Consider the following 27,346-nt stretch of genomic DNA (forward strand, 5'->3'; position numbering starts at 1 on the left):
AGGTTCTAGGAGCTAATGAAAGTACTGTGGAAAAAAGAAGTGTACACAGAAATGCTTTGATTACAATAAAAATTTTATTTTGATTCATATAATACTGAAAAATTAAATAAATAAAAGGTCAATGAATGATTGTGTCAGACTCCCCTCCATTAGAGAAAAAACCCATAATTGATTGTGTAGTCAGAGAAAAATACAAAGAAAATCTGGTCATGGGAGGGAAAAAGTGCTCAAGAGATTTGGCTTTGGTAAAAAACATAAAAAGCACTCAAGGAGTGCTTCAGAGATTTTGCAGTGGTGGTAAATACAGTCCAAGAGTTTGAAGCCTTGACAAGTTGTTAAATGTTTTCCTTGGTTCTTTTAAACCAAATAAACCCAAAAAGTTTCTAGCAGGAAAACAGTCTTCAATAATGGCAGTGGGAATTAATTCTTCCCTCAGCATCACTTGTTGGTATCTCCTGATTCTGAAGGCAATTGAAAGAGCAGCAAAGTTGTGGGGAACTGAGACAAGGATCTAACACAAGTCAGCTGCCTATAAGGACTCTAGAAAAAGTTTCCCTGGAATAGAAATGTGATGGCACAGACTATTCCTCATCCTACACCTGGAGAGATCCACTCTCTTCTCTCCTTACACTCTGAAAAATGGACATCAGTGGTTAACAGTTACTGCTTGCTGTTGGCAACAAAATTAAATGGGAATTGCAGCTTGTTCCATGATGAAGACACTAAATATATCTGCATGTACGAGCCATGAGGTTTTATATGTGCTGTCAGAGGCAGAATGTTCAGGGGAAAATGGAATTTTTATTAGAAAAGCAAAAGGAAACTTTCAGAACAACACAGACTAGAATATATCTGGCTTCTTTTTCTACTATTTTTGATTCCAAACTGACCCCTGTGATAAAAAAAAAATCATTAAGGGGATAAACCACCATGAGTTTTCTTCCAAGTCTTTCTAAAAATGACTGAAAGAGCAGTCAATGTTTCTGAATTACTAATATTTGTCCATGAGAAAAAAGAAAAAATTAAGTACTTGAAGCTCCAAAATCCAGCCACACTGTGGAGTTATCATTGGCATCTTCCAAGTAGTCTTTTGCCTCTTAAACTTGCTTTGTTTGTATTACTGCAGCACCTCACCAGAAGCATATTGATTAACAGCAATTTAAACAAGCAGGAATTCTTAAACCAAACGAGCAAACGTGGTTCAGGTAGTAATGCTTCATTCTTTTACAAAGGACATGGAGCAGACAGTAAGCCCATCAAATCTGCTGTGCCTGTGACATGCAGGTGAGTTCTGCTGGCCACCATGCTGGGAAATGGCTTCTTGACATGAGGATCATGAACAGGTCTCATCTTGAGAGAAATCATGATGAGATTTGAAAATCCTGCCCTTTCCATATTGCTGAACTGAAAGGTCACACCAGGTGAGGGAGCTTGATGCCCCACACAGACATTTGGCATCCTTGGCTCTTTATATGCCGCGAGTTCAGTAGTACTCACGTGGGTAAAGCAGTTCATGTTGGTGAGCGGTGCTGTGGCCCAAAATTCCAGCTGACCATGACATTGTGCCATGTATTGCTGCCTTGGAGGGCACCTCACTGGCACCAGCTGGTGCAGAAAGACAAGGGGATAAACCCTGCGTGAAGCACATCAGTACTGAAGGGCTTTCACCAACCTCAAATACTCATCTGCTTGGCCATTCTGCCATAACTGGTGCATAGAGAGGAGACGTTTAGATGATTTGGCATAAACTCCAACCAATGTGATACATTAAAAATTAAATATGCCATTTTTCCCAAGCCTGATCAAAACTCCCTTGAAGTCTGTGGCAAGAACTCCTCTGGCTTCCCCAAGGCTGAAAGTGGGTCAATAATCCATGAGTACTGTTTTCATGATATCAGGAAAAAAAGACCACTGTTTTCCATTGTTCCCTGCCTTACTTGGATTTGTACTTTATCTGTCCTTGAGGCTTTAATGTGTTGATTCCAGCAAAAATCTGTGGATATAAAATCTCCAGTGTAACTTCCCTCCTCTCACTGCCTAGAGGTACTGACATCCATATACTCATTCCTCCAGAGATGCACATGATTTTGAAGTCTGTCTTATGCTCTAAGATCAGCTTGTGCAGATTGTGTCTTTGTAGGTGCTGCTACAAAACAAAGATTGTTAATGTATTACTAGTTGATATCCCAACCCATGATTTCTTTTCCATTTCAAATAGAGACCTTGTAAAGAGATACCACATTTTAATTGTTTAAAAACTTAAGAAGAAAATTTTCTTGGGACTTTTGAATATTTTCCCTTAAAAAAGGTAAAAGCTACCTTTAAAAATTGTCTTGTTTGCATTTGTTCAAATGCAATATAGGAGTTGTTATTATAGGTTTCTACTACAAAAGCATACCAGACAGAGGCTAAACTTTGGTTAATTTTCCCCCCTTTTATAAAAAAGTTTAATTTAGGGTTTGTCACCTTAAAAACAAAAATCACATCTGTTGCACAATTATAAAAGGCACATGTAAATGACTTGAAAAAAGTCCACTTTCCAATCTTAAACTGATTAAATAAAAAAAAAAAAATCCAGAGTATTTTCCACCAAAAGAGAACCAAAATTACATATAACCAAACGAGACAGACAAGTGGCTAAAAAGGCCATTTTTTCCCCTGGAGTTTTCAGTATTATTTTCTCCATCATTATGGCTGTGTAGGAAGCAATATTAAATAATACATGAGACGATTTCATATTTTCTAGACACTATCAATGCAAAATGAGGCAATGGTTGAAACAGTTACTACTCCAGGCAACTTCATCATGTTTTTCCTTAATACAGCATGAAAACAGAAGTAATAGAGAATAGAGAAGAGACGGTTCAAAAAGAAGATCAACAGCAGAAGTGAATTCATTTCTTTGAGGTAATCCTTAGTATGATGTTCACAGCTGCCTTAGTGGGTCTTAAGTCCCAAAAGTCTTTTTCACTCTTCTTCAAGGATTTCCTGCCTTGCTCGCGGAGAGAATGGACACACAGACAGCGGTTCCTGTGCCCAGGTTTCCCCTAATTGCAACAGGCAGATCTTTCATCAGTAATTCAAGAATCAAGGTGTAGAGCTTAAGTAGAGATTAGTTCATTCCCACAACTGATTGATAGCTCCCAGCTATCCATAGACAGGAAATCATGTGCAGTTGGAAGCCGGTCGTTGGCCTCATTCCCTGCAGTGTGAGATGCTCCAAATCCACCGCAGATCCACGCATTCAAACCTGGCTGGTGCCTAGATCATCTTCACTGAGCTTTGTTCTGCTGCATGCTGGAAATTGCAGCCCCCACTTGTTCCCATGGCCAGGGTCATCTGCCCTTGAAAAACTTTATTTTTTCAATGGAGGCAAGAGTCAAAGTTATATTGAACTCAAAATCCCCATCATGGACTCCTGTCTTGCGGAAAGCCCCACCTGAAGTGTTGTTTTCCCAGTAATGGTGCCAGTGTCCTTTGCTGTCTGCTCCAAAGCCGTACACATCCACCTAGGATGCAAGGGAGAACTACTGTTATTGGCTGGAAAGCAATTACTCTTCATCTGAAGTGCTGAAGAAACTTTACTCTCAGTGTATTTACAGGCAGCAGCACCTGAGGTCCTCAGTGGTGTCCCAAGCTCTTCTGGTGCATGACATGACCACAGAGAAACAGCCCAAGGCCTGTCCAAAGAACGTGACATCCTAAGCTATGCCAAGACACCACCAGACCTGAACTCAGAGGGAAAAGGAGATTTCTATCCATTAATTCTGGTTTATTTGCAATATGAAAATGCATTCCTATCCCTTAAGCATGATTGACCTCAACAGATCAGTGGCTTGGGATGGGAATTGCCTCTTTAGCTGATGTAGGCCACAAAGAGTGAAAAAAATTTGGTTTGGTCCTGGTCTTCCAAATAATGTCCCATGTTTACCACACTTACATCCTTGATTATATGATATTTGCAGTCACTTCAGAGACAGATGGATTTTATGTTCTTTGCACATGTATACACCTACAGCCTCTCCTCTCCCAAAGGCTCGTTTGTTGATGGCTGTGTCTGTGTCCTCTAATGGTGAAAGTCCAAACATCACAGCTGATTTATTTAAACTGTGAGTGGTGATATGTCTGGCTGTATTTGAATGGGTCATAGCTAAAAAACAAGCTCCCTAAACCACTCACACCCAGGCCCACTCAAATATGAGCTGTTTTTAAGTTGGTTTTGGTAATGTCAGAGCCCTGTTTTTTGCCTGCTTACCATAAAACAGGCTCCACCCAATCTGCTGTGACTATGATAAGAGTTTATTCCAGTATCTTTAGGAGTATTTGCATCACCTCTCCAAGCAACACAGGCCTGGGTGACCAAAACTCTTTCATCAGCAGATGTGTGTCCAGGACAGGGATTTTGCCAGCAAAGTGAGATTTATCCCCCATGCTGACAAGCTCAGGTTTGCAGGACTTTGTAGAATTAACCTGGCCTTAGAGCTAACCTCTAACTAGATGAGTCTCCAGTCACCTTGGAGCACCTCACATCACTCAAATTGGGGAATTTCCCCAAGTAACTGCTGGAACAAAGGCATTTACTATAACCTACTGTAAAAACCCAGAAGCTTGAGTTTGAAAATACAGCGAGGCAAAACCTAATTGAAACTTTCACTAACAAGATGGGCAAAGATGCCATTCATGTTTAGATGTGTTTTGATACCAGTTGGAATCTCTGTTTATGTTTAATTATATTCTCCCAGAGTGCCTCGTAAACCCTACGACTTGATGACATTAAAAAAATCCGTCACTGTCAGTTGAGTGTGTCTGCATGTTTCTGAAGAGTTTGCATATGTTTGAAGAGGCAAATGGCAGAGAAGGTGGAGAGGGGGAAATAGGCTGAGTGAGTGGCCAGGGGTTGTTCCTGGCTCTTCAGTGTGAAATGCCCTGATTTTTTATCCATATATCCAAACACAGACAGACTTTACCTCATCGCACACATGGAGAGCAAACATCAAAGACAGAAGGCCTGTGGAGGGGTATCTGCCATGATGCTCGAGCCAGTTTTCATAGATGTATTTCATAAAAGATGGATTATAAACCAGGATCTAGGCAAAATTGGAGAGAAAAACTCATTAGTAAAATACCCTGGGAAAAAACAATGGTAGCGCATAATTCCTAAAGGACACTGGGGTAGGGGAGTGGGTAAGAAAGGAATAATAGTTATTCCTTGAGGGCAAGTGAAAGGGAAAAATAAGTCTCATATTAAGTGCATTCAGGAATATTCCCCATGTGCAGTTACACATGAATAGCCCTTCCTTGGTCTTGATATTCCTCCTGCTTACAGTAATGTGAATCCTGGAAATTCCTACTGGAACCAATGGGTATGAAACAGCACAAGTGAGATGGAAATCAGGCATTAGCCATTCAACTCTCCCTTCAGCACCCTGCAGGTGAGCTCTGGGGAGTTGGAGTCCTGAAAAAGGCAAGCATGAGATGCCATGACACGTTCCATAGAACCATAGATTAATTTAGGTTGGAAAAGACCCCTAAGATCATCAGTCCAACTGTAATTTGAGTGGGAACATAGGAGCAATTCCCTCTTCCACACAATACACCAGCCATGTCTTGGTATCTCTGTAAGTACAGATCTAAGGAAACCAAGGGCCAAATGTAAACTATCAGGAAGCCTATCAGGTCATGTAAGCTTCTTTTATCCTGTTTCCTAAACATGCTATTTTTCTATGCTGTGTACTTTTTTCTTACAAGACATAAAATGCATTTTTTTATCTCACAGAGGTCATCTCACAGAGACAGAGCACTTAAGAACTGAGAGTACAGTAAATCCAAGGACTGGTGGAGGCCCTTGCTTTCAACCCCCTCCCCTGAACGAGGCAGAGGCTTTTCCCTCCATACTGTGTTTGTAATTAGAGTGATAGCATTTCAGTGCTATCTGGTTAGCTGCAAGGCTTTTCCTTTTACAAAGTCAGAGGTTAATTGCTGATATTGCATCTGTGTGTAATCTCTTCTTGCAGGGTGTTTTCAATTGCACAGTGTGGGAAGAAATACAGGCTTCTCCTCTCGTGCTCAGGAAGCTGCTACAAATCACCACATCCTGGGCTGCTGCCACTCAGCTGTGATGCGAGTTTAACCACCTGCCCTGGTGCTTCTCACAGGGGTTTTGCAGAGGTTGTCATGTACCTCACAACAGGTAAGAATGAGCTTAGGGATTATTTAATGCACCCTAGAGGTCCATGGCTTGAAGCAAAGAAAAATAAAGTGATACTAGTTCAGGGTCTCACCTGAAGCCTTTGGCAAAACCTGGCCTCTTGAATGAAAGATGTGTGCTTTAATTTGTAATTTTAATGTTCTGGAGCTAATGTCATACTTTAACAGCCCTTGATACACCAGATGCCTGTACTTTTTAAATCCGTCTTTCCAAAGACTGAGAGAATGAGACCTTTATTTTTCTGGAAGTTCCATGGAAGAGGTTCTTCCTCTCCCACACAGCCTGCCTCAGTTATATCCTCAAACCATGCAGCTACAACAACAGAAGTCTTTGCACAGTGGCTAAAGTTCCAACATTCGAATTAACATCTTTCCCTGTGGGAAATCCTGCCTCCAGCCTGTCCCTGTGCAAAGCAGGGAATGTTCCCTGGTCTGTGCTCTCATGCAAACTGTGCTTGAACATTGCCTGTGAGACCTGTAACATACCTAGAGCAAAACCTTCCTGGACTTGGCCTGAGCTCAGCCTCCAAGCTTGTTTAATTGGGTACAGGTAATTATTGCAGCTGTGGGTCAAGAGCCTACCACGAGGAATTCTCCACTGACTTGGAAACAGCTTTATTTGTTCAGAGTTCACTTAGCTCCTTATTACAAGGAACTGACTGGGGAGTGAGAAACATCCTTGGTGTTCAAATATTAAAATTATTTTTAAAAACCTCCAAAGTCTCTCCTCAGTGTCATTACATACAAATGACTGCAACAGGTGGGAAGAGAGTAATTGCTGTGGAGGACAATGCTGCACTTTTAATGTCCCTGAGCAGCACCAGAGGAAGTGATACAACCTTCAGAACAGTGTTCATGCAATGGCATAGCCAAAAGAGCAATTTCTTTCCAACCACAATTATTTAGTAGTTGATCTATGGCCTAAACGGCACACAGGAGCCAAATGTTTAGCTTAGCTGAGCCTTGTAAAGCGTCTGTATTTTGGTTTTTTTATGAATATATTTTTATGAATGTCAAAGGCTTGCTTGGATTCTTGCTGTCTCCCAGAGAAGCAAAAGGCCTACAAATAAATAAGCAGAACAAATCCACAAACCAGCATTTCTCACCTTTTCTTTTTTGACTTTGATTTTCCGTGGAACTGGAACATATGTGCTGTTAAAGAAAAAAGAAAGACAACACCATGATAAATAAAACTCCAAATGTAATTCCAAAGAAAGAATATTCTTCACGAACAGTAATAAATTCAAATTATTTGAAAGTAGTAAATTCAAGAAATTGTTGTAAAATGAGGCTGCAATTAAGTAACACAGCAGGAAAAGAACTGAGCTGTCACTGAAGCAATTTTACAGGAAACCACTACATTCTTAAATATTCAAGTTAATTATTGGCAGTAGGACACCAAAGATTTAGTTGAGAACACACTGTAGAGTCAATACTATGTGGAGCTCGAGACTTGTAATTCTTGGATCATTACAGTTGCAGTCTTTGCTCTTTGATGATGGGAAAGATTTTCCATTTAATTTCTTGGCAGAAAAAACCTTCTCCCACCAGGGGGAGACTTTTCCTCTCCTAATACTCGGCGTTACCTCATAATTTTCAGAGTTGGTGGCAGCAGAGTTCACCAGTTCTGCGGTTATATGAAAGTCAGGCATTCCCAAGTACACAGCCCCTCATCAGAAAGCTATTTCCCTCCTCCCCAGGGCGATGCTGAAGGCTTCCTGCAGTTTCCAGCATAAATTTTCCAAGTTACACCTTATGACTGGGTTGAAATCACGAGTCTTGTCTTGCAAATGAAAAAAACTTTTATTCCCCATATCTCATGCACAGGGTGTGCTGGCATTGCACAGCTTATCACGAGTGCTGTAAGAAGAAAATCTTCCTGAATTTGTTTCACATGAAAAAATTCTGGTGAGCTGGCCTTGTAATTGGAGTATATCCCAAAATACATCCTGCATACTTCTTAGATGGGTTGTGATAAATCACCAAAGCCTTCCATTAGTTCAGTCTCAGTGTTTTCACTTGGGTTTTGGTAATGACAAGGTTCCTGTCATTAAGGTTTTATTTTCTTTGAACCGTGGAACATCATCAGTTTTAAAACTTAGTCTAAATCTTCCCAAACTAGTGGCCACCTGGCAATGTTCTCCTGACCTGCAATCCCGGCTCTGGGATGGAGGCAGTGAGAGAGGTGATGGGAGGTTCCAACCCTCCTAAGAGGTGATGCTATTGGGGAAAGGGCCACTCATGCAGACTTCTCAATCTGATCTCAGCAAATATGCCCTTGCAGCTGTAGCCCATGCCTGACCTTGACCAGCAAATCAGTAAACAGTCTTGGTGATCCCATATCCTTTTCATGCTTATGAAGACAAAAAGGGCTTCTTTGCTGGTAGAATCTCCTCAATATAATAAATAAACAGTCAATCTTTTCCCACAAGGTGATGTGGAGGAAACAAGAGGGCTGTATTTCATGGATAGATACAGTAGAAGACCAAAGAGATGGGCATGCAGTGTTCAAGACAATACTGGTGGACATCTCTGGTCTAACCAGGAGACTGCTGTAGCTCTTGTCAGATGACATATTAGTAATTTTAACCAAGGGCTATTTCATTCTTTCAGAAGAAATACCCAAGCCCTGCTGTCACATGGCTGCAGAATTTCATAAAATCACACAGAAGATATTGGCACACTGATAAAGACCTCTGCTCTTGTGATCATGTAAAACCTGGGCTGCAGGGCAGCCAGGGAGTGAGAGACCCTGGAAGCTGGAAGTACCACACAGGAGTGGGACAGAGTGATATCTGTGACGAAGGTAACACATTGCCTGGGAAACATCTTCCATGAGCCACTGTGCAGCACTCTACTGAACTCTGTCATTGGCCACCTTGTACAAGACATTTACTGAAACCTCGACCTAGAATGTGCAACATTTTAAGGAATACAGTAATTGTCTTTGCCAAACTAGGTGGAGTTTTTTTCAGCATGCAGATTCCTAAAAGACTTGCAAGTGAAGGCAACCAGGGTAAATATATGGCTGATGAGGGCCTGAAAGTTTCCTATCCTAGAAAAGGCATTTCTTATTCTTTTCTGGAACAATGCTTAGTTTTAGAGAGACATTTTCAGATGGAAATACATCAGTTAAATGGGACTGAGAATGTCTGAGAGAATCAATCAGCTATCAATTGAAGCGAATATTAAGGCAATCTGCAGTTTGGCTTTTGTTTTGAAATGTAAAAATTGCAAGAATTATGATAATACTAAGAGGAGAATATGTTTAACTCACAGGTTTTGTGTTTTAGGAAATTCTTTCATTTGGATGAAATACAGAAAATTAAACACTGTGTAAAGGTCTAACCAATGCAGGATGCTTATCTTTTTTAGCTACGAGTACACTCGGGTTCTTGTTAGCCTAAACTCAGCTGACACTATGCAGCCTGTGCACACAGAACAATGACCAAGCAGATTGGGGTAAGGAGATAAGTACTTCTTCTTTCTAAAATACTGACTTTCAAATGTGTTTTATTTTTATTTCATGCCTTTTTCTCTTTAAAATTGTGCACTCAACAATTTTCTTATACCCATTATCTGACACTGTGTGTTTAATGCATGCTCATAGGTTAATTCTACAAGGCTAAAATTATACTACATACATTGCTATGATTTATATGCTTATGATTTTCTGCTTTTATTATTCCAGCTTATTAATTATGCAATTTCCCTGCTTTGAGTCTGGCAAAAATCTTAAAATAGTGGTATTTCTTTCATGTGGTTAAATACTCACACGCTAATTTATACCAGATGCTTACCAAGCCCATGTATACAATCTAATTATAAATATATAATATATTCTGTAATTTATTAAGCAAAGATGTTTTTCCTTTCATGTGCTGTGACTGCATTGTGGTCAACCAGCCTTCCTAATAGGCTAAGAGATCACCTGAAATCAGAGCAGACCTCAGAGTTCAGTAAGTACCAAGAGCTTTCTCCTGGGGCAGGAACAGGCAGTGGACCTGCCTGCAAAAGGTGCGTCCATGTAAACTATAGAACACTAGAATCATTTAGTTTGGAAAGACCTACAAAATCATTGAGTTCAACAGTTAACCCCGCACTGCCAAGTCATCACTAAACCATGTCCCTGAGTGCCACACCTACACATCTTTTAATTCCCTTCAGGAATGGTGACTTCCACCACTCCCATGGACAGCCTGTTCCAGTGCTTGACAACTCTTTTGGTGAAAAAAATGTCTTTAACGTTCAGTCTAAACCCCCCTGGTGAAACTTGAGGCCATTTCCTCTTTTCCTGTTGCTTGTTACTTGAGAGAAGAGACCAACCTCCACCTGGCTACAGCCTCCCTTCTGGGAGTTGTAGAGATCAATAAGGTCCCCCCTGAGCCTCCTTTTCTCCAGGCTGAACATCCTCAGCTGCTCCTCATCAGACATGTGCTCCAGACCCTTCCACAGATCCACAGCTTTTATCTGGACATGCTCCTGCACCTCAATGACTTTCCTGTAGTGATTGGTACAGTTTTCTGAGTGTGCTGATTTTTCCCAGTTATGAGTGTGTCTTGAAGATGGTTTTTTTTAAGACAATTTATGACTGTGTGTATTAAATGCTGGTGATGAAAAAGGTAAAAGGAAGCTAACAGATTTGTTACAAGTTAAGGGAATCTTAATAAGAAATTGAAAGAATCTAAAATGCATCTACAAAGAGAGAAAAGAAAATGAAGAGAAAATAAAACTTTATTTGCTTTTCCATCAAAGAGTTCCAGTTAAAATTGCAAAGTAGGTCTTATGCCCAGTCAACACACTCAAGACACGCTTTTCCAAGTTTAAATCTTCTGAGACCTTGAAACTGGGAAAAAAGTTCAAATGTCTTGAAATATTTCTCCCTGGAATAAAGCAATCTGATCTGCTCTCGCTGTCTATGTGTAGCAGAGTGTCACCAGGCAATCCCACAAGGCTGTGGTTTTACACCCAGCAGACAACCTCACACACAGTACAAATGTCACATATTTCATTCTCTGGATTAGGAAAAGCCAGCTTACAGGAAGGAAGAGAATCTGCTTGCAGGCTTCCAGAAGAAACATGCATTTTGATCACATTTCTAATTCTGGTGCTGCCATAAATCAACCAGGAGACAACCCTTACTTCTGACAGCACTCAAAAAAGAACTGGAGAATAAATTCCAGTGTGTCACATTATTGCCAAGTAGAACTCTTGAATTTAAGGCTAAGACATGCAGGTGACACACAAAACATTGTTTCCTCTGCACAGTTCTCAATCACGTTCCACCGGGAAAGACAGACAAAACTCCTGACGAACCTGTCCAGGGGTGCCCGTCCTGTGGATGGGGCACTAAGTGCTGTGGTCTGCATCTGCTCTCTCTGCCTCAGGTGAGCAACCTGCACACCCCTCTCTGCCTCCTTGTCCTCTTCTGCAAGTGTACTGACTCACAATGAACCAGAGAGGAGAACAGATGAGCAGAAGCCCAAAATGAGGCACTGAACCCCAAAGTTCAGGAGACTTTAGATCAAACTGGTCAACTCCACCAACAAAAACTCGCCTTCTCATTTCTCTCAGAAATGGGGAGGTAAGGGACTGGATCTTGATCTTTCCCTCAACAACCACATCATAACATTAAGTTTTTCCTAGAAATCAAGTGTCAGGGCTGAACTCTGACTTGAGAGGGTCTGTAAAGCATGCCTAGGCCTTATCAGAAGCAGGGATTTACTCCACACAGGCCATTATGTCCTACAGCAACATGAAGTATGGAACTCCCACCCCTTGTCCCTGCCCTTACTCACAAATTGATGGTGCCTGTGGTGAGAGCGGTGACAACCCAGCGCAGGTCCAGGGTTTTGAAGGGGATCAGGATCATGCTCACATTTGCTGCCAGCTCTTTGTAGCTCTCAGGATAAATAAAGTGGTGAGTGGTCTTGCTCCCAACATCTGATTCGTAGCCAGTAGTGGGGGCACGGTTCATTCTGCAGCCCAAAAGCAAGAATTGAGACAGGAGAGGAATTAGGTAAATACAAACACATGGGAACCATCACTAAGTCATTTGCTTGAGGTACAGGAACATGCTCCCATACCTAAGGGAGTGCTCTATGCAGGGTCTTCAGACAGACCTGACAGGGTATAGGGGTCCTCAGGCAAGCTGGAATGATCATAACCCATTCAGTTACACAGTAAATGAAAGCTCAGCTTCTGTGTGGAGCTCCTTGAACTGAATAGGAGTGTCCACCAAGCAGATGTATCTCTGAGCACATCCCTGCATTCCCTTTACAGCCAGCAGACAGCTGACCAAAAGAGTGGTGAGTCCATGAGGACACATCTCACTTCATCCTAAAGCTGCATCCCCCAGCTGATGAGAAAAACATTGCCCTGAGGTACATCAGCTAGACTTCTTGCAGTTCCATTTCCCCCTGTCTATACAGGTGTATTTGAATGTCTAGGGTTAAGGTAATAAACCACATTATGTGTGACGAGAAACGTCAAATCTTCCTTATGGTTCTCCCATGAAAAGACATCACAGCCACAGCGACAAATGCAGGACCTGCTGCTGACCCTTCATTTACTCAAACCTTACTTTTACTTTGTAGTATGTCCTCCAAAGTCTGTAGATACTCAGGGTCTCTCTGCACACACAAGGGGGGCTTTAGGTAACCCTGGAGTCAGCACACGGAAATCTGCCCAGGGCCACCAGGGCTCAGTCAAGACATGTTGGCCAAACAGGGCTACCCTACCTTATGCTGGCTGTATCACAGAGTCACAGAATCACAGAATATTCAGAGCTGGAAGGGACACACAAAGATTACAGAGCCCAACTCTTAAATGAACGGCCCATACAGGGAACAGAGAGGGGATTTCTGAACTCAGGTCTGCGGAAATGCCTCTATGCCTGTGCTCACTTCTGAAAGCCAATCTGGGAGCTCATCAGCAATTCTCTCCCTGACACTTTAGCTCCTCAATGGCAGAGATTTACATATTTCTGTGGTACAGCACAGTGCACATTAGAGACCCCCAAAGCAACTTGCATGAATCCATGGTGCTGTGCAATACCATGGAGAAACCTCCCAGTTGTCTCTGAGCAAAATGTTTTTTTCTGCAATGATATTAGCTCAGCTCCTGGCAGAAGCACAGGGAGGACAAGGAAGGATGTAGCTGACGAGGTAATGAGGAGCATCACACATTGCCAGACAACATGCTGCCCTGGTTGCTGATAACAGGAAAGGCAAAATCTGTTTCTCGAGTCTATGCCAGGCTGTGTTATTGCAGTTCTTCCCCAGGTGAACTACTTAAGTTTCTTCTAAGTCCCGTCAAGGGAGTTATTAGCATAGTCAGAATATCCTGCCAGCCTGTGTGGATTTGTTATTGAGTTCCCGGTTATTGGCTTCCCTGCCAGCGACCCACACCATACTGTGCAGAAATACTGGAAAAGCACGGGACTCTCTGTGTTTTATCTTGAGATTAGTTAGTCAAAGATATAAAACACGGGGGTTTCTTTCCATCAAGACAAAGACAAGGGTGACATCTTGGTTATCTTACAACCTACCCTCAGGTCTATGCACCTTTCCTACCACCCAAGGTGGGGCTGCTGTTGCCAGATGGCAGAAGGCAGACTTCCTTCTGTCATGAAAGTAGATAGTTACACAAATAAAAATGGGCTGGGACATGTTGTTTGGAAGGAAAGGTGAGCCCTCAGGCTCCCTGGCTCTCCCCTGCACTTGGCTGTACTGACAGAACATGTGGAAGTGAATTTCAAGTCACCAGAGATTTTGTGTTTAATGCACAGAGGGGTCACCTTCTCTGCACAAATTCCCACAGTGAATCCTAAAACCTTGTGCAATCCTTTCAGATCTGGCTTAAGATTGCTGAAATATAAATCAGAGACTGGAAGATTCACCAAGCCACCAAGAGTTCTGCCCTTGCCAGGGATGGATGGCTATGGGATGGGCAAGGCCTCAGAGCAGAAACATGAACCTGAATGAGTTACTCTTTAGTTACTACTACCAGCTTTTGAGTCTCACTGCATGAGTCCGGAAATGTAGCCCAGGCAATATAAGGAAGTCCACACAGGAACGGGGCTGTCTCCCCAGGGAAGGACACAGAGTTAAGCATAAATGCATCACAGCTTTCCACATTTGCAGCTGCCCTACATTTACAACCTGCAGGAATAATGTTGAGGGCTCTCCCCTTCATGAATCTGAAGGCCAGGCTGGCTGCCTCTGCCTTTGGGGAGAGACTTTTGGCAGGAAGCAAGACATGGAACTGCAGGCAGCAACTCCTGATATGATTTATGAAGATTTAGATGTCACCTGAAGACTCTATGCCATGTTCAAGCCACATCAGAAGCCAAGGTGGCTTAACAGTTCAGTGTTGATCTTCTGCTAATTTATTCTTGACTTCAGTGCACGCTTCCCACTAAAGGTTTTGTTGCTTCTGAGAGCATAATCCCACATGTGGCATTTTCCATAGCAAGCCCTCCCTTCCCGCCCTTTATTGCTCCCCAAATTGTACTGCACTGGTAGCTGTGGTGTGAAAGGCAGATGACATGCTGGAGACTAACTTAGTCCAGATATTTTGGCTGCTCTCTGAGTGATGAGCTCTGCTTACCTAGTTCCTGCTTGCCTTTCAGTGGGACAAAGTACCCAATCTTGTTGCCTCAAAAGGGAGAAGCAATGAGATCCCTTACAAATTACCAGCAGCCAAACAGGGGATTCCTGTCCACTGAAAAGTGGCTTTGGCTTCCCCACCTCACCACTGCTTAAGAATGAACCAGTGCAAGAAAACCAAATCTAATACAGTCAATTAAATGTCTAAAAGATCGCTTGTGAGCACTGGCTGCAGAAATAACTTTTAGTCATAAGTGCAAATCTTTTTTATCCTATATTTTTTAACACAGGCAATTATAGATTGTGCAGAACAAGCTACAGTATCAATACCTATTAATGTTTTTTTTCCAAGCTAAAACATGAGGTCCTATCTCCAATACACACAGTTTATGTCCCTGGAACTTAGACTTGATTTAAGTACCAGATTTCACCAGATAAACCATTAAACTTGTTTACTCACTTGTCCCCTGCAAATATCAGTGAATTTTAGACACAAAGGCACCTGGAGCTGAGGTGGTTTTTACTCACCTGAGCACAAAGTCATGGGAGTCAATATCCTGGCCGTACTGAGACTGCCGGAGGTTCCCAGAGTTGCCCACAACAGCGCAGCGCCTGCAGGTGTAGGATCCCCGCTCCTGCAGCGGGTCCCCGTCCCCGGGGATGACCCCAAACAGCTCTGTGAGAGTGGCGTTCAAACTCTTTGGAGTTTTCTCTCCTTGCAGTTTCTGTTAGGGCGAAAAATCACTCCAGGTTACCAACACAGGCAGCTTTTCTCTGAGCTAGAGGTGGCTTCAAATGTCTCCTCAAAGCACATTCCTGAATCTACCTACAGATACTGCCTTCTGCAGTAACAGGCTTTGAGTTGGGAGACAAAGCGTGAAAAAAATCAGGTGGAAAACCCCTTACCTTTTTAAACTTGGCTTCCTTTTTCTCCTCCTTCTCCTCAGATTCACACACTTCCTCAGTCTCTATCTAGCCATGATAGAACAGATCAAGCATTTTCCCCAAGGCTGGCCTTAGCAGAATAAATGTTTCTCTGGTGTCTATAAGCTTAAACCCACTCTGGGTCAGGTATCTTCTGCTAGGTCATGCGTAAAATTTCTTTTAACTCTCCAAAAAAGGACAGAAAAGTCTCAAGGAAGTTGATGAAAGACAGAAGTGACTGATATCCCTTCCACAAATTTTGGCATATGCCAGGAGTGGGAGAGGGAACTGGGAAGTGAACTGTGGAGAAACCAGCTGCTCATGCAATAAGAAACTCTAGTAGAATTAGCCCTGAGGACTGGAGACACAAAATCATCTAAAAAAAATCTCCAGGATGAAGAAATCCACCCGGACCTTGGTCATTGTGCCTGTTGCCATGGAGGGAAACTGTTCTGTAGCAGCTCTGTGGTGCATGGTGGAAACAATGGCTGGATTGGGAAGGTACAGGCAAGGTGCAGGGCAGGTGATGGTCAGACACTCCCTTTCTGGGGATCAGCTCTCTGAGGTTTCCTGAAGAGGCTGGGAGTGCTGGCAGGCTCACAAACAGCATTGCCCACCCTCCTGGTGCCACTTGCTTCCAAGCTCACAAAGGGAGAACGGCTCCAGCATGAAATGGACCAAAAAGGCTCTGGCTTGCTCTGCCAGCCCAGGGCATGGAAAGACAGGGAGGGAGAGAAGAGAAACACCTTTTCCCACGACTCTCAGGAATGGCCTTGGGTAATTTGGCTTTAGTTTCCCATGAGTTTCCCTTGACTGCACCAGGAACTGTTGTCCTGCTATCTCCCTCTCTCACACAAACACAAACAGGTGCAGCACTGTAATTTTTGTTTAAATTCTGTGTTGCCTTTTCACAGGACCTTATTTGCACTGAAGTGAGCAACAGGTCTCTGGAGCTCAGAGCTACAGGATGACATTGAGGCCAAGAACTTGAAACAAAGAAGACAAAGCAACGTTGCATACACAGGCTTAATCTTACTACTGGACTGCACAAGGTGATTAAGATGCAAGGTAATTAGGATGAACAGACAAGCACTGTAATTATGACCATGTGTCTCACTATTCAGTGCAAGGCTCAATTATATAAATAAAAAAGGTAATTTCTAAATTTGTGTGTGATGCAACAAGCACATAACCACATATCTAAACTCTTGTGTGTTCTTTATGAATCCAATTTAACCTGTTCTTACTCTGAATATGAGAAAAACAATGTTAGAAAACCTGCAGCCCTCAAAATAATTAGAGACTTCATAGATGTTACAGTGTAGTACAGCTGTATAATGTTGTAAAATACAACTTTTTGAAAAAGGAACTTATTTTGAGTTATTTGAACACATATTTACATACACCCAGGTACACTTACTCTCTGTAAAGATGAGCTGACTCTTAACCGTCCTTAAGAAATGAAAAGGAAAGCCACCAAAATCTTATTCTTGAACTGATTTTGCCTGAGAAAATTCAGAAGAGGAAGGAAATTTTCAGAAAATTTTAAGTACCTGGGTGCCCTTTTTAGGTTAAATTTTCTTTTCATCCAGAATGATAGCATCAGAAAAGGACCTGGAGTATTGATGCATTTTTGCTGCATTAAAATGGTAAGAAACATCCTGGATAGGCTCCTCCATCCTGTTATGTTTCTGTCTAGAGTAATTCTACTGCAACCAAATTGAAACATGGGCACCAACCTGGAAGTTGGACACCATTGTCCTACAATCCCTCTGTTGCACACAACTTCCATGGGAAAGACCATTACTAATGTTAGAAATTCTCTCAGTGATCTCAAATAGGGTGATGATCTTATTGCACTGTGTGATGAACACCCATACAATGAGACATCTGTTCTTAACTCATTTTAAGTGCTCTGTTTTAATTTCCCAGTGATTATCTGATTGAACTATACTTTTCAGGCCTAATCTTCTATCAACACTGGCTGGTCTTTGATGTTTCAGCAAAACAGAGAAGAGGAGGCAACAAAGCTGGTTAACTCCAAGGCATATTAAGCTTGTAAAAGTTCAGACTTAACATGCAGCCAGTTCTGTATTGCACAATGTTTGCTTGGCTTGACAAAAGACCATTTTAATAGCATTACAATTACAAGCCGATTATAGTTCACTTTCCCACACCAAATTTTTGTCCTATTTTTTTGAGTATTGTTGTCTTTTTCTTTTTTTCTCCTTACCAAGCTCCCACCCGTCTGGCCTTTCCCCTAAATCAACAGAAGTACTGAGTGAAAGTCTGTCCATGCTGTGCAAGGCAGAGCCATAGCAGTGCCATGTGGCTCTCCTAGAAGAGCATCCTCCCTCCAAGTGCTGTGTTGGAACCCTGAGTTCTGAGGATTTCAGCCTTTCAGTGCTGACAGTGATCACCAGAAGCACATTGCATTTGACCTGAAGCCTTGGGAAAGGCTCCTAAATTGTGTGATAACACTGAGGTTGTTGCTGTGTAATTAAAGTTATATCACTGGGTGGAATATGCAGAGATGTAGAAAAATTAGGTTTATGGGATATATGTAACAACATGGAGGATTTTGGGTGTGGATTTGTTCTTCTTTTCCCCTTCCTTCATCACAAATCTGGGTGTTCTGGTATTGGGTCAAAAAACCTGCAGTGCATCTCATGAATAGTTAGTTATTGGATTATAAGTAAAAATAAATTACTTGGCATTCCATAATTGGGTAAATTGGACCTTAAAAGGCCTTGGAAGTTAGAACTCATGTCCATTTTCCACCTTGTTAACTGAGGCACATCCCGTGCAGCTGTGCTATAGATAAGAAAATATTAAATATCTAAGTCCAAACAACAACCTAGCATCCTCTGCTTTTTAATTCGAACTCTGAGTAAAAGAACTCAAGAAACAGAGGCAAAGAAGAAAAGAAACGAAAACAAGAGAAAATCAACAGTGCTGTAGATGTGTGACACGGATATGTGTATGGATACAGCTGCTAGAAGTGGCCTTAAATACACTGAAATACTTGACCCCTGTGTCCTGAGTGAAGTGGCTGCTTTTCTCAGAAGTCTGTGCAAGTAATATATGCGTCTAAAGAAGCAGTTTAACTCTTTGCCTAAGACCATAAAGCATCTTAACACACCTTGTGTGGGTTATAATCTTATATCATTTATATAAAATATCACTGGATTACTAAACAGTCCAGTTTCCCTCCATAAAACATTTGTGCGTCACTTGAGAGTCAACTCTTCACCTTAGGTTGTTAAAAACTGTACTTGGGAGTTCAGATTGAGAAGTTTCCTGAATCATGTCCCAGCCTTAGAAGCTCCTCATTTCACATACAGAAGTTAACTAGCTGGTTTTGCATCTTCTTATTTTAAAAAAGCAAGCAAAAAAAAAAGAACCCTCAAAGTTTATGCACTCTCTTTCTTTACCCATGAATGGCTCTCCAAGGAAGAGCCCGTTGTTCCCTCTCTCATCACTGTGCACACCCCCTCTAAGGATGACATGGGATTTGCTGCTTTTATAAACTTCTCAGAAGGCTTCACTGGGCTCTCCAGTGCCGTCACATTGACAGCATTACCAAGCAGCAATACCCAAAACCTGGCTAAGGGGTTGCAAAGGAAGAGGGTGAATTCAGCCAAGGCTGCTCAGAGCTAATGGCTTGGAGCTGTGAAGACACAGCAACAGTTATGGAATCACAGAATGGTTTGGGTTGGAAGGGACCTTAAAGATCATCCAGTTCTGATCCCGTGCCATGGGCATTGACACCTTTCACTAGACCAGGTTGCTCCAAACCCCATCCAACCTGGCCTTGAAAACTACCAGGGATGGGGCATCCACTTCTCCGGGCAACCTTTCCCTCAAAGGAAAGAATTTATAACTAATAATACCTAATCTCCAACGTACCAACTTCCAGGTTAAAGCCATTCCCCCTTGTCCTCTCAGTACCTGGCCTTGTGAAAAGTCCCTCTCCAGCTCTCTTGTAGCCCCTTTAGATAGTGAAAAGCTGGAATAAAATCTACCCAGAGCCTTCTTTTCTTCTGGTTCAATAACCCCAATTCTCTCACTTTGTCTTTACAAGAAAGGTGTTCCAGCTCTCTATCTTCCTGGGCTCCTCTGGATTTGTTCCAAGAGACCCACATCCTTCTTATCTTGGGGTCTCAAAGAAGTCAGGAGAACCTCAAAGGAAAGCCCTCCTGCTGCCTGTGCATCTTGCACTCACAGCCAAGTTCGGCAGCATATTAAACGCAATTGCAAAATCCCAAATTATTAGCAGGTAGAATAGATTAGCCTTCAATCACTGGCATGATGGAGTTGCAGACAGAACATGAGATGAGGCAGAACCCTTGTGGTGGACAGACAGGTACAGCTGTGGGGCTGGCAGCAGCCAGCACCAACAAGGCAGCCCTGCCAACACACAGCCAGGCAGCCTGGGGGAAGTTGGGGTAGCAACACTGGTGTTTGTGGCTTTTCTAATTAATTTTTTACCTGTTTTCAAAAGATAAAGAGGAAATACAGCCCCATGAGAATCTCTTTTGCACAGCTACTAATTGCCCAACTGCAGCAGTTTGGAAGCATTAACACTCATGCAACACCTTACAGCTACAAGATTAATCCTAGCAACAGTCTGGTGGGGCAAATCCAGGTAATCTCCATTATACAGACTCAAGGAGAACTGAAAAGGAAACCATCAACTTTAAAAATGCCTATTTGGTCTGGAAAATATGGCTTTATTCTAGTTACATTTAATGTCTTAATTACTATGCATCTAAGAGTTGAAGGGGAAAAATACAGGGGCTTTCAAGAGTTTGGGCTTTGTTTACTGATTTATGTCATTGAAAAATTTACATTCTCAAATATAAATATTAGTTTTATATGTGCATATATATTGTAAATAACACACAATAATATGCTGAGTTGTACAATTTCTGACTTCCATGGCTGGTATGGGTCGCCTCTACACTGCACTGCACCACTACTACTACTGATCCTAGTGCTGAGAGAGACACGTGAGCTTGGACCACCTTCTCATCCATCTGTCCTCACCATAGGAGGAGCAGCTCCAGCCCAGCTGCACTTATGTGGGGGTTGCCAGTGAGGGTAAGAGGTAGCCCAGAGTCAGGTTCTTCCAGTATGTCCAAATCTGGCCTAAATGTCACACTTGCAACCAAGCAGCTCAACTGCAGGTGGGACTGGGCATGTGGCAGGCACTGGCACCAGAGTCTGGGACCTGGCCTGGGTTTGGTACCACCTTCTGCAGTGATCTGGTAGCTACATGCTGCCTTCAAAGTACTGAGGCCTCTCTGTTGCTTTCAAAGTGTCCCCATCAGTGTCCCAGTTTTGAAGGAAACTTCTGGTGATCAAAGTATTTGGACACATTTTCCTCAGAGAGCATTCAAAATGCATGACTCAGGTGCCAAGCAGCTCTGCTGCTGCCTTAAAGATCAGTGCAGCTGCCCCAACTTCCCCAGCACACGTGTTGGGTGGGGATGCCCTTTTATTCACTGACTGGATAGCAAATTTTTAATTTTTATTACATTTTTCCTACAAATATAATGAGTTTAAACTAGTATTTTCTTTTAGATATGCTAGTAACATGGCCCCAAGATCTGAGCTTTCTTCCAAAGAAAAGGCAAAACTCTCAAACATCATAAGACTAGAGATAAAAATTCTTATAACATGATAGTTTATGAAAAATGATCTACAGAGAAGATTGCCAGGAAACTCTGGGTCTAAATTTACTTATCACAACTTCAATCCATCAACCTCAACGTTTGGATTTAGAACAGCAGGTTCTGATCTCGTATTTTTAATACTTTCTGACCACCAAGAACAATGCATCCACCCCTGAGAACTACAAATAAATGCTGTGCTTTGTTACGGCATGTAATTCTTGCCAAGTTTCCTTATATATGGGTTACTAAATTTAGTGAAAACATCCGCAGCAGTTGTGTCATGGTAAAACAATGGAAAACTTGCAGGTGAACCAGCTCAGGGAGGTGGGAAAGAAAATATAAACAGAAAGGAATGTATCGTGTAACACCAGGTGCCACCTTGCAAAAACACTCTCACAGTCCCTGAGCATAAGATGAGGGAAGGCAGAGGAGAAAGAGAGAGGGAGGAGGTGAGAGACAGGAAGGGTGAGAGGGAGAAAAGGGAGGGAGGGAGGGAGGAATTTCTAACAAAATGTTCACGGCCTGAAGTGTTATTAATGCCCAGATCCTCCCTGAGAGTAGAGGATTCCAATTCAACTTTAAGTCACAAAAAGCACAGAGCAGCTGCAGGAGTGTACACAGGAGAAGAATTTGGGCCATTCTTTGCTACCCAACTAAAATAATGAAGGGAGAGTTTATCAGCTGTGTATATTTAAGCAAATGAACGGCAAGGAGCTGTCCTGACAACATCCCCATTGTTTCCATGAGCAAAGAAACAGCCAGGTACATTTTCAGGTGCCTTCTCTGGAGCAGCCCTGCCCCATGCAGCAAGATGAGCCACTGCAGGGATGGTGACACTGACTTTCTCTCCCCTGCTCCATCCCACCTGCACAGGTGGTAGCACTAAATCCAGTATACACAAACAGTTTTATTCAGAGCAGGCAGGAATATTTCCCTCCAAAAGGTCACATCCTACCACACTGAAAATGTTCAAACTGTATATTCTCCAAATAAACCATAAAGAAGCCTGGCAGCCATATGAAGAGCTGTAGGCAAGTGAAACCACCCCATTCTTCCGTCCCAAATGTCACTTTGTCTCCAATTAGTCTCTGAAATTGACTAATGACAATTGGTCATTAGTCTCTGAAATCAGTCCTCACTGTCCTAGTACTGGAGAGACACTAATGCTGCAGGACTGTTTGGATGAATAGCACTTATTCACATCTACAGCGACAGGGTTAAGGGGGAGGGAGGGCAGACTGAGTTTGGCAGACAGGCAAGGGCTCTGCCCGTGTTTAGCGCAAGCACATCACACGGGTCTCCCCATGACAGGTAAGTCACAGCTGTGCAATAAAAGAGCTCCAGTGCATCTCAGAGTTTCAGTTACAGCTCAATGAAACCACCACGCTGCTGGAAATCAGCTCCTGAGAGTGAACACACAGTCATTCCTCCCCTGAAAAGAAGTTCGAGCAATCTCCGGTTTCCTCATGCCTCATTTTTATGTACAAATATAACAAAATGTCACAAATTACTGAGTTGGCAAGGCATGCAAGAGTGAAACATGGCCATGAGCAATGTTTTCTTAAAGACTGGCTAAAATCTCAGAATTGCTTTGAAGATGAGCCTAAAAGTGAACAGTGAAAAGGGAGTTGCCCTCAGGATGCAACTGGGAATTATTTACTGAAGAAATGATACTGTCTTGGAAAAGCTTACCCAAAGCAACATGTACATAAGCAATTAGTTGCAATGAGGAGGTGAGGCCATGTCATGCCCGGGGTTCACCCAAAACTCCTCTTTCAGGGCACTTTCACTATCTACTATGCATTAGGGCAAAGACTTTCAGTAAGTAAAACTTCCTATACACAATGCAGTTATGGGGGACATCAAAATATTTCACATATCCTGGTTGAATATTGAAAAAGTCTAGGAATCTTAGAAGATTTATTTTTACCATCTGAAAAAAAATTGCTTTGATTTTGTATTCTGAAATGGTGTATTCCCTTTGAACTTGATCTGAATAAAATTAAAAAAAAGAATGAAAACACTAAAACATGGTTAGACAGCCCTGAAAATTAATGAACAGCTTTTGTTTGGGATGGGGAGGGGAGACTTTTGACTGTTCTGAAAGTCTATTTTTTTTCATTTTGCTGAAAAAGAAACAAACATCCTCCGAAAGAATCCGTTTCACGTTGAGCTGAATTTTTAATGCACTGGTGAGGCCACACCTTGGGTGCTGTGTCCAGTTCTGGGCCCCTCACTTCAAGAAGGACACTGAGGAGCTGGAGCAAGTCCACAGAAGGCAACAAAGCTGGTGAAAGGTCTGGAGCACAAGTGCTGTGAGGAGACTGAGGCTGAGGGAGCTGGGGATGTTTAGCTTGGAGAAAAAGAGGCTCAGGAGTGACCTTGTCACTCTCTACAACCACCTGAAAGGAGGCTGTGGCCAGGTGGGGGTCAGCCTCTTTTCCCAGGCAGCTGGCAACAGGACAAGAAGACACAGTCTAAAACTATGGTTGGGGACGTTTAAGTTGGACATTAGAAGGAATTTCTTCACAGAAAGGGTGATTAGACTTTGGACTGGGCTGCCCAGGGAGGTGGTGGAGTGACCATCCCTAGAGGTGTTTAAGGAAAGACTGAATGTGGCACTCGGTGCCATGGTCTGGTTGACAAAGCAGTGTTCAATCATAGGTTGCACTCAATGATCTCAGAGGTCTTTTCTAGCCGAATCGATTTTGTAAATTGAGGAAACACTGCTTCTTTTTTTTCTGTTTCACTACAAGAAGGAGCATCACATATTCAGACTTCTGTACTGAGTCCCAAGCTTTTTCTTCTTATTAGTTTGGGGTTTTTTTCCCTAAGAGAGAATGCATTCCAACCTCATGCTTAAATCAGTGAGTTCTGAGTGCAGAATGAAGTGTGGCTTTGCTCATGCTGTCCATGAGTAACCTCATCCTCTCATTACTGAGCTCAGTCTGTCCCCTCCTCTGAAAACTGCCAGTTGTTAGATCAGCCCAGCTCCCTGGCGAAACCTCAAGCCAGGGCAAGGGCAAGGACCTGAGTTTGCCATCTTCCCTTCTCAAGGCTCCAGCAAAGCCCAGCTAAGAAGCACGGGTACCAGTAGGAAAAGTGCTGGGAAGCTGCAAGAAAAACCACAAGCAATGAGAAATCAAAGTCATGGCCAAAGGGCAGGTGATAGGATACAGCACCTGGAGTACATATGACTCATTACAAAAAGGAGAGTCTCATCATAAAACAATTATATCATTTACACAACAGTTACAGATGTCAGAGTTAAGTGGCTTTTATTTTTCACCACTAAATGCAACAGTGGAGTGAGAATTGATGAATCCTATACAGCCTCATTCCCACAGTACCTGACAACCCCTCCAAAACCCAAACGTCTCCACTACAATAGTGGGTGCCTGTTGGAGAGGCCCCCTCACGGTGCCAGAGAAGGCCTGAAAGCCCAGAATTCAACAACAAGGGTTTGCTCTCTGCAAGACACCAAGTTGCAGACTGCTGGTGTGTTCAAAGAAAGGCACAGGGGACTATTTTTCCAGAAGAGGGGCAAAACAGGTGCAATGAAACTGTGATTTCACTGTGATCGCTGCAGTGGAATCTGCACTTTAGCACCTTGGCTACACAGCCATGAGTAAATCAAACAACTGATGACTTGTTTCAAGAGAACATTAAAGGGGCTTTTGTTAGGCTAAACAAAAAGATGCATCTTTTTCCCTTCTGTGCTGTATAAACAAGGCATCTGCTCACTTTCGTGATGCTTGGATCAGGAGTCAAGGGGCAGCTGGACCACCCTGCTCAAGGATACACTTGGGGTTGCTCCTTCCCAGTGGCCCACAGCCACCTCTGTGCTTTCCAGATCTGTTTTACAACATCAGCCACAACAGAGAATGATCTCATACACATGGAATTAATACCAGATCTGTTTTACAACATCAGCCACAACAGAGAATGTTCTCATACACATGGAATTAATAATTTTCCATTTAATCCTGCTAATTATTTACATTTCTTACAGTAGGGAGAGCCCCAGGAGAATTACAGACATCACAATTAGTTTGATTTTCTACCTCAATGGATGCAAAAAGCCCATCTGAAGCAGAAACAGACGGGTTATGAAGCCTGGTCTTTGTAAGAGATGGGAAAAAATGACAGTATTGACATTTGCAAATTCCAAAGCTACCACCTAACTCTGTCAGGGATTTCTCTAGCTTGGAGCAAGTGAAAGTGCACTCCACGCCCCTCTGAGCTAAACAGCAGCACTAACACCCACTTCCTTCCACCTCTGCCTTGTCATCTGAGACAGACAGAAGACATCTCTTTCCATGTGCTCAGCATCACTCAAAGCCTGACACCGCCACCGTCACCCAAACTCTGGGATGTATCCACACCCCCCACTCACCAGCCACCACCTGTAGCTGTCTTCTGGGATCAAGGCATTTTGTGAGGTCAGGAAAGGTTGCATAGTTGAGTTAAATCTCTGATCGAACCAGAGGGAACGTCCCAGCTCTGAAATACACGTGCGACAGCTGCAAGGTCTCCTGGGGTACTTGAAGAGTTTTTGGACGTGCTCTGAAAACTGCACGGCGAGATGTCTGGGGTCCCAGGTGCTCGTGGTCACCTGGTGTGTGTAGTTCAGCACAAACGACGTCACCGTGATGAGCAAAAAGGCGAAGGTGAACATTTTCACATTCCTCCTCCTTACCACAACCATCTTTCCCCCTCGGGTTCTGCCACCACCGCTGGCCAAGAACAATGTAGAGTCCAACGTAAGGCAAAAAGGAAAGGCTGCAGCAGGTGTCTGCCAGTTACCACCCCGGGCTTAGGCTGTACAGATTGACTCCACTACCTCCAGCCGTAAGGGAGAAGCTGCATCTTCCCCAAATGGGCTTAAAAAAGGACATTTCCTTTCACCTTCTCACAGTGTTTCAAATTTCCTTCCACCTCTCTGTTTCCTGTTGCTAACCTCTCCTGATGAGGATTTACTGAAGACAGACCCTTGTCTTTCTGCATACAGAAATTAAAATTCAGGTTTTGTGTGTGAGAGCAAGCCATACATTAAAACAAGCAAATTGTAGAAAGAATTGTATTATTTTCCTTGGAATTTAGTTCTTGAAGGACTGGATCATCTGGGTGTGTACATTCCATCAGAGAGACATGCTCTGATGCCCATTTAAGTCATGGAGAGAAGTTTGCAACCTAGAGACACACAGACAAAAAAAAAGAAAGAAAAATTTTTATTAACTTTAGGGTTTTTTCTTTTGTATTCCTCCCAACCTAATTTCTCTGCTTTTCTCTCCCCATCCCAGAACTTCTGATCAGCTCAGAGCCCTCAACACAGCAGCTCTGGCTTCAAGCTCTGCTGCAGTATTTTCGTACTGAGGAGTTTGAGGGTGAAGTTTCAGAAAGGGCAGAGCATCGACCTGTGGACATTGAGTTTCTTTGTATTGAATCAGCCTCCTCACTCTGCTCTGGCCTTATTTGAATTACAGTCTGTAGCTATTTGAATGACAATGACTCACCTCCCTCCTTCAGCCTGACCTTGATAGCCACAAGATAGGAAGCAAAGTATTCATAACTCAGAGCAGCTGAACAAAAAGCAGCAGGCAAAGGAGGGAGGAGCAGGATAGGGAGGAAGATGAATCAGTTCTTTTCTCTTTCTTCCCCCCCGCCAGCTTAATTTCTTAAGGATCGGGATTAGACTTGTGATTAGAGAAAGCCAAGCAAAAAGAGCTCATATATCCTGGGACAAACAGGGGAAATCAAAGTATTTGAAACAAAGGCCTTTGTTTCACATGGAAAATTGCTCTTTTTTCTGTCAAGGAAAGGTAGGTGATAGCAGCTTTATCCCAGCCTAGGCAGAGAGACAGGGAGCTGCTTTGGAGGTACAGAGAGACCCAGAGCTGCTCTCCCTTCCCCTCCTGGTGTCCCCTG

At 42.8% G+C, this 27,346-nt stretch overlaps 1 protein-coding gene across 1 annotated transcript; it reads right to left on the reverse strand.

Annotated features, from left to right (window-relative positions):
- Positions 1-52: 52 nt before the first annotated feature.
- Positions 53-26,611, reverse strand: ST3GAL1 (ST3 beta-galactoside alpha-2,3-sialyltransferase 1). Its single transcript, XM_008637492.2, has 6 exons — positions 25,815-26,611; positions 15,345-15,541; positions 12,006-12,185; positions 7,314-7,359; positions 4,968-5,087; positions 53-3,509 (listed from the first exon to the last, which is right to left on the reverse strand). The coding sequence occupies exons 1-6, from the start codon at positions 26,124-26,126 to the stop codon at positions 3,336-3,338; spliced, it is 1,029 nt and encodes a 342-aa protein (XP_008635714.1). The 5' UTR covers positions 26,127-26,611; the 3' UTR covers positions 53-3,335.
- Positions 26,612-27,346: the final 735 nt, after the last annotated feature.

Source organism: Corvus brachyrhynchos, unplaced genomic scaffold (assembly GCF_000691975.1).
Source record: "Corvus brachyrhynchos isolate BGI_N302 unplaced genomic scaffold, ASM69197v1 scaffold187, whole genome shotgun sequence".
Lineage (NCBI taxonomy): Eukaryota > Metazoa > Chordata > Aves > Passeriformes > Corvidae > Corvus > Corvus brachyrhynchos.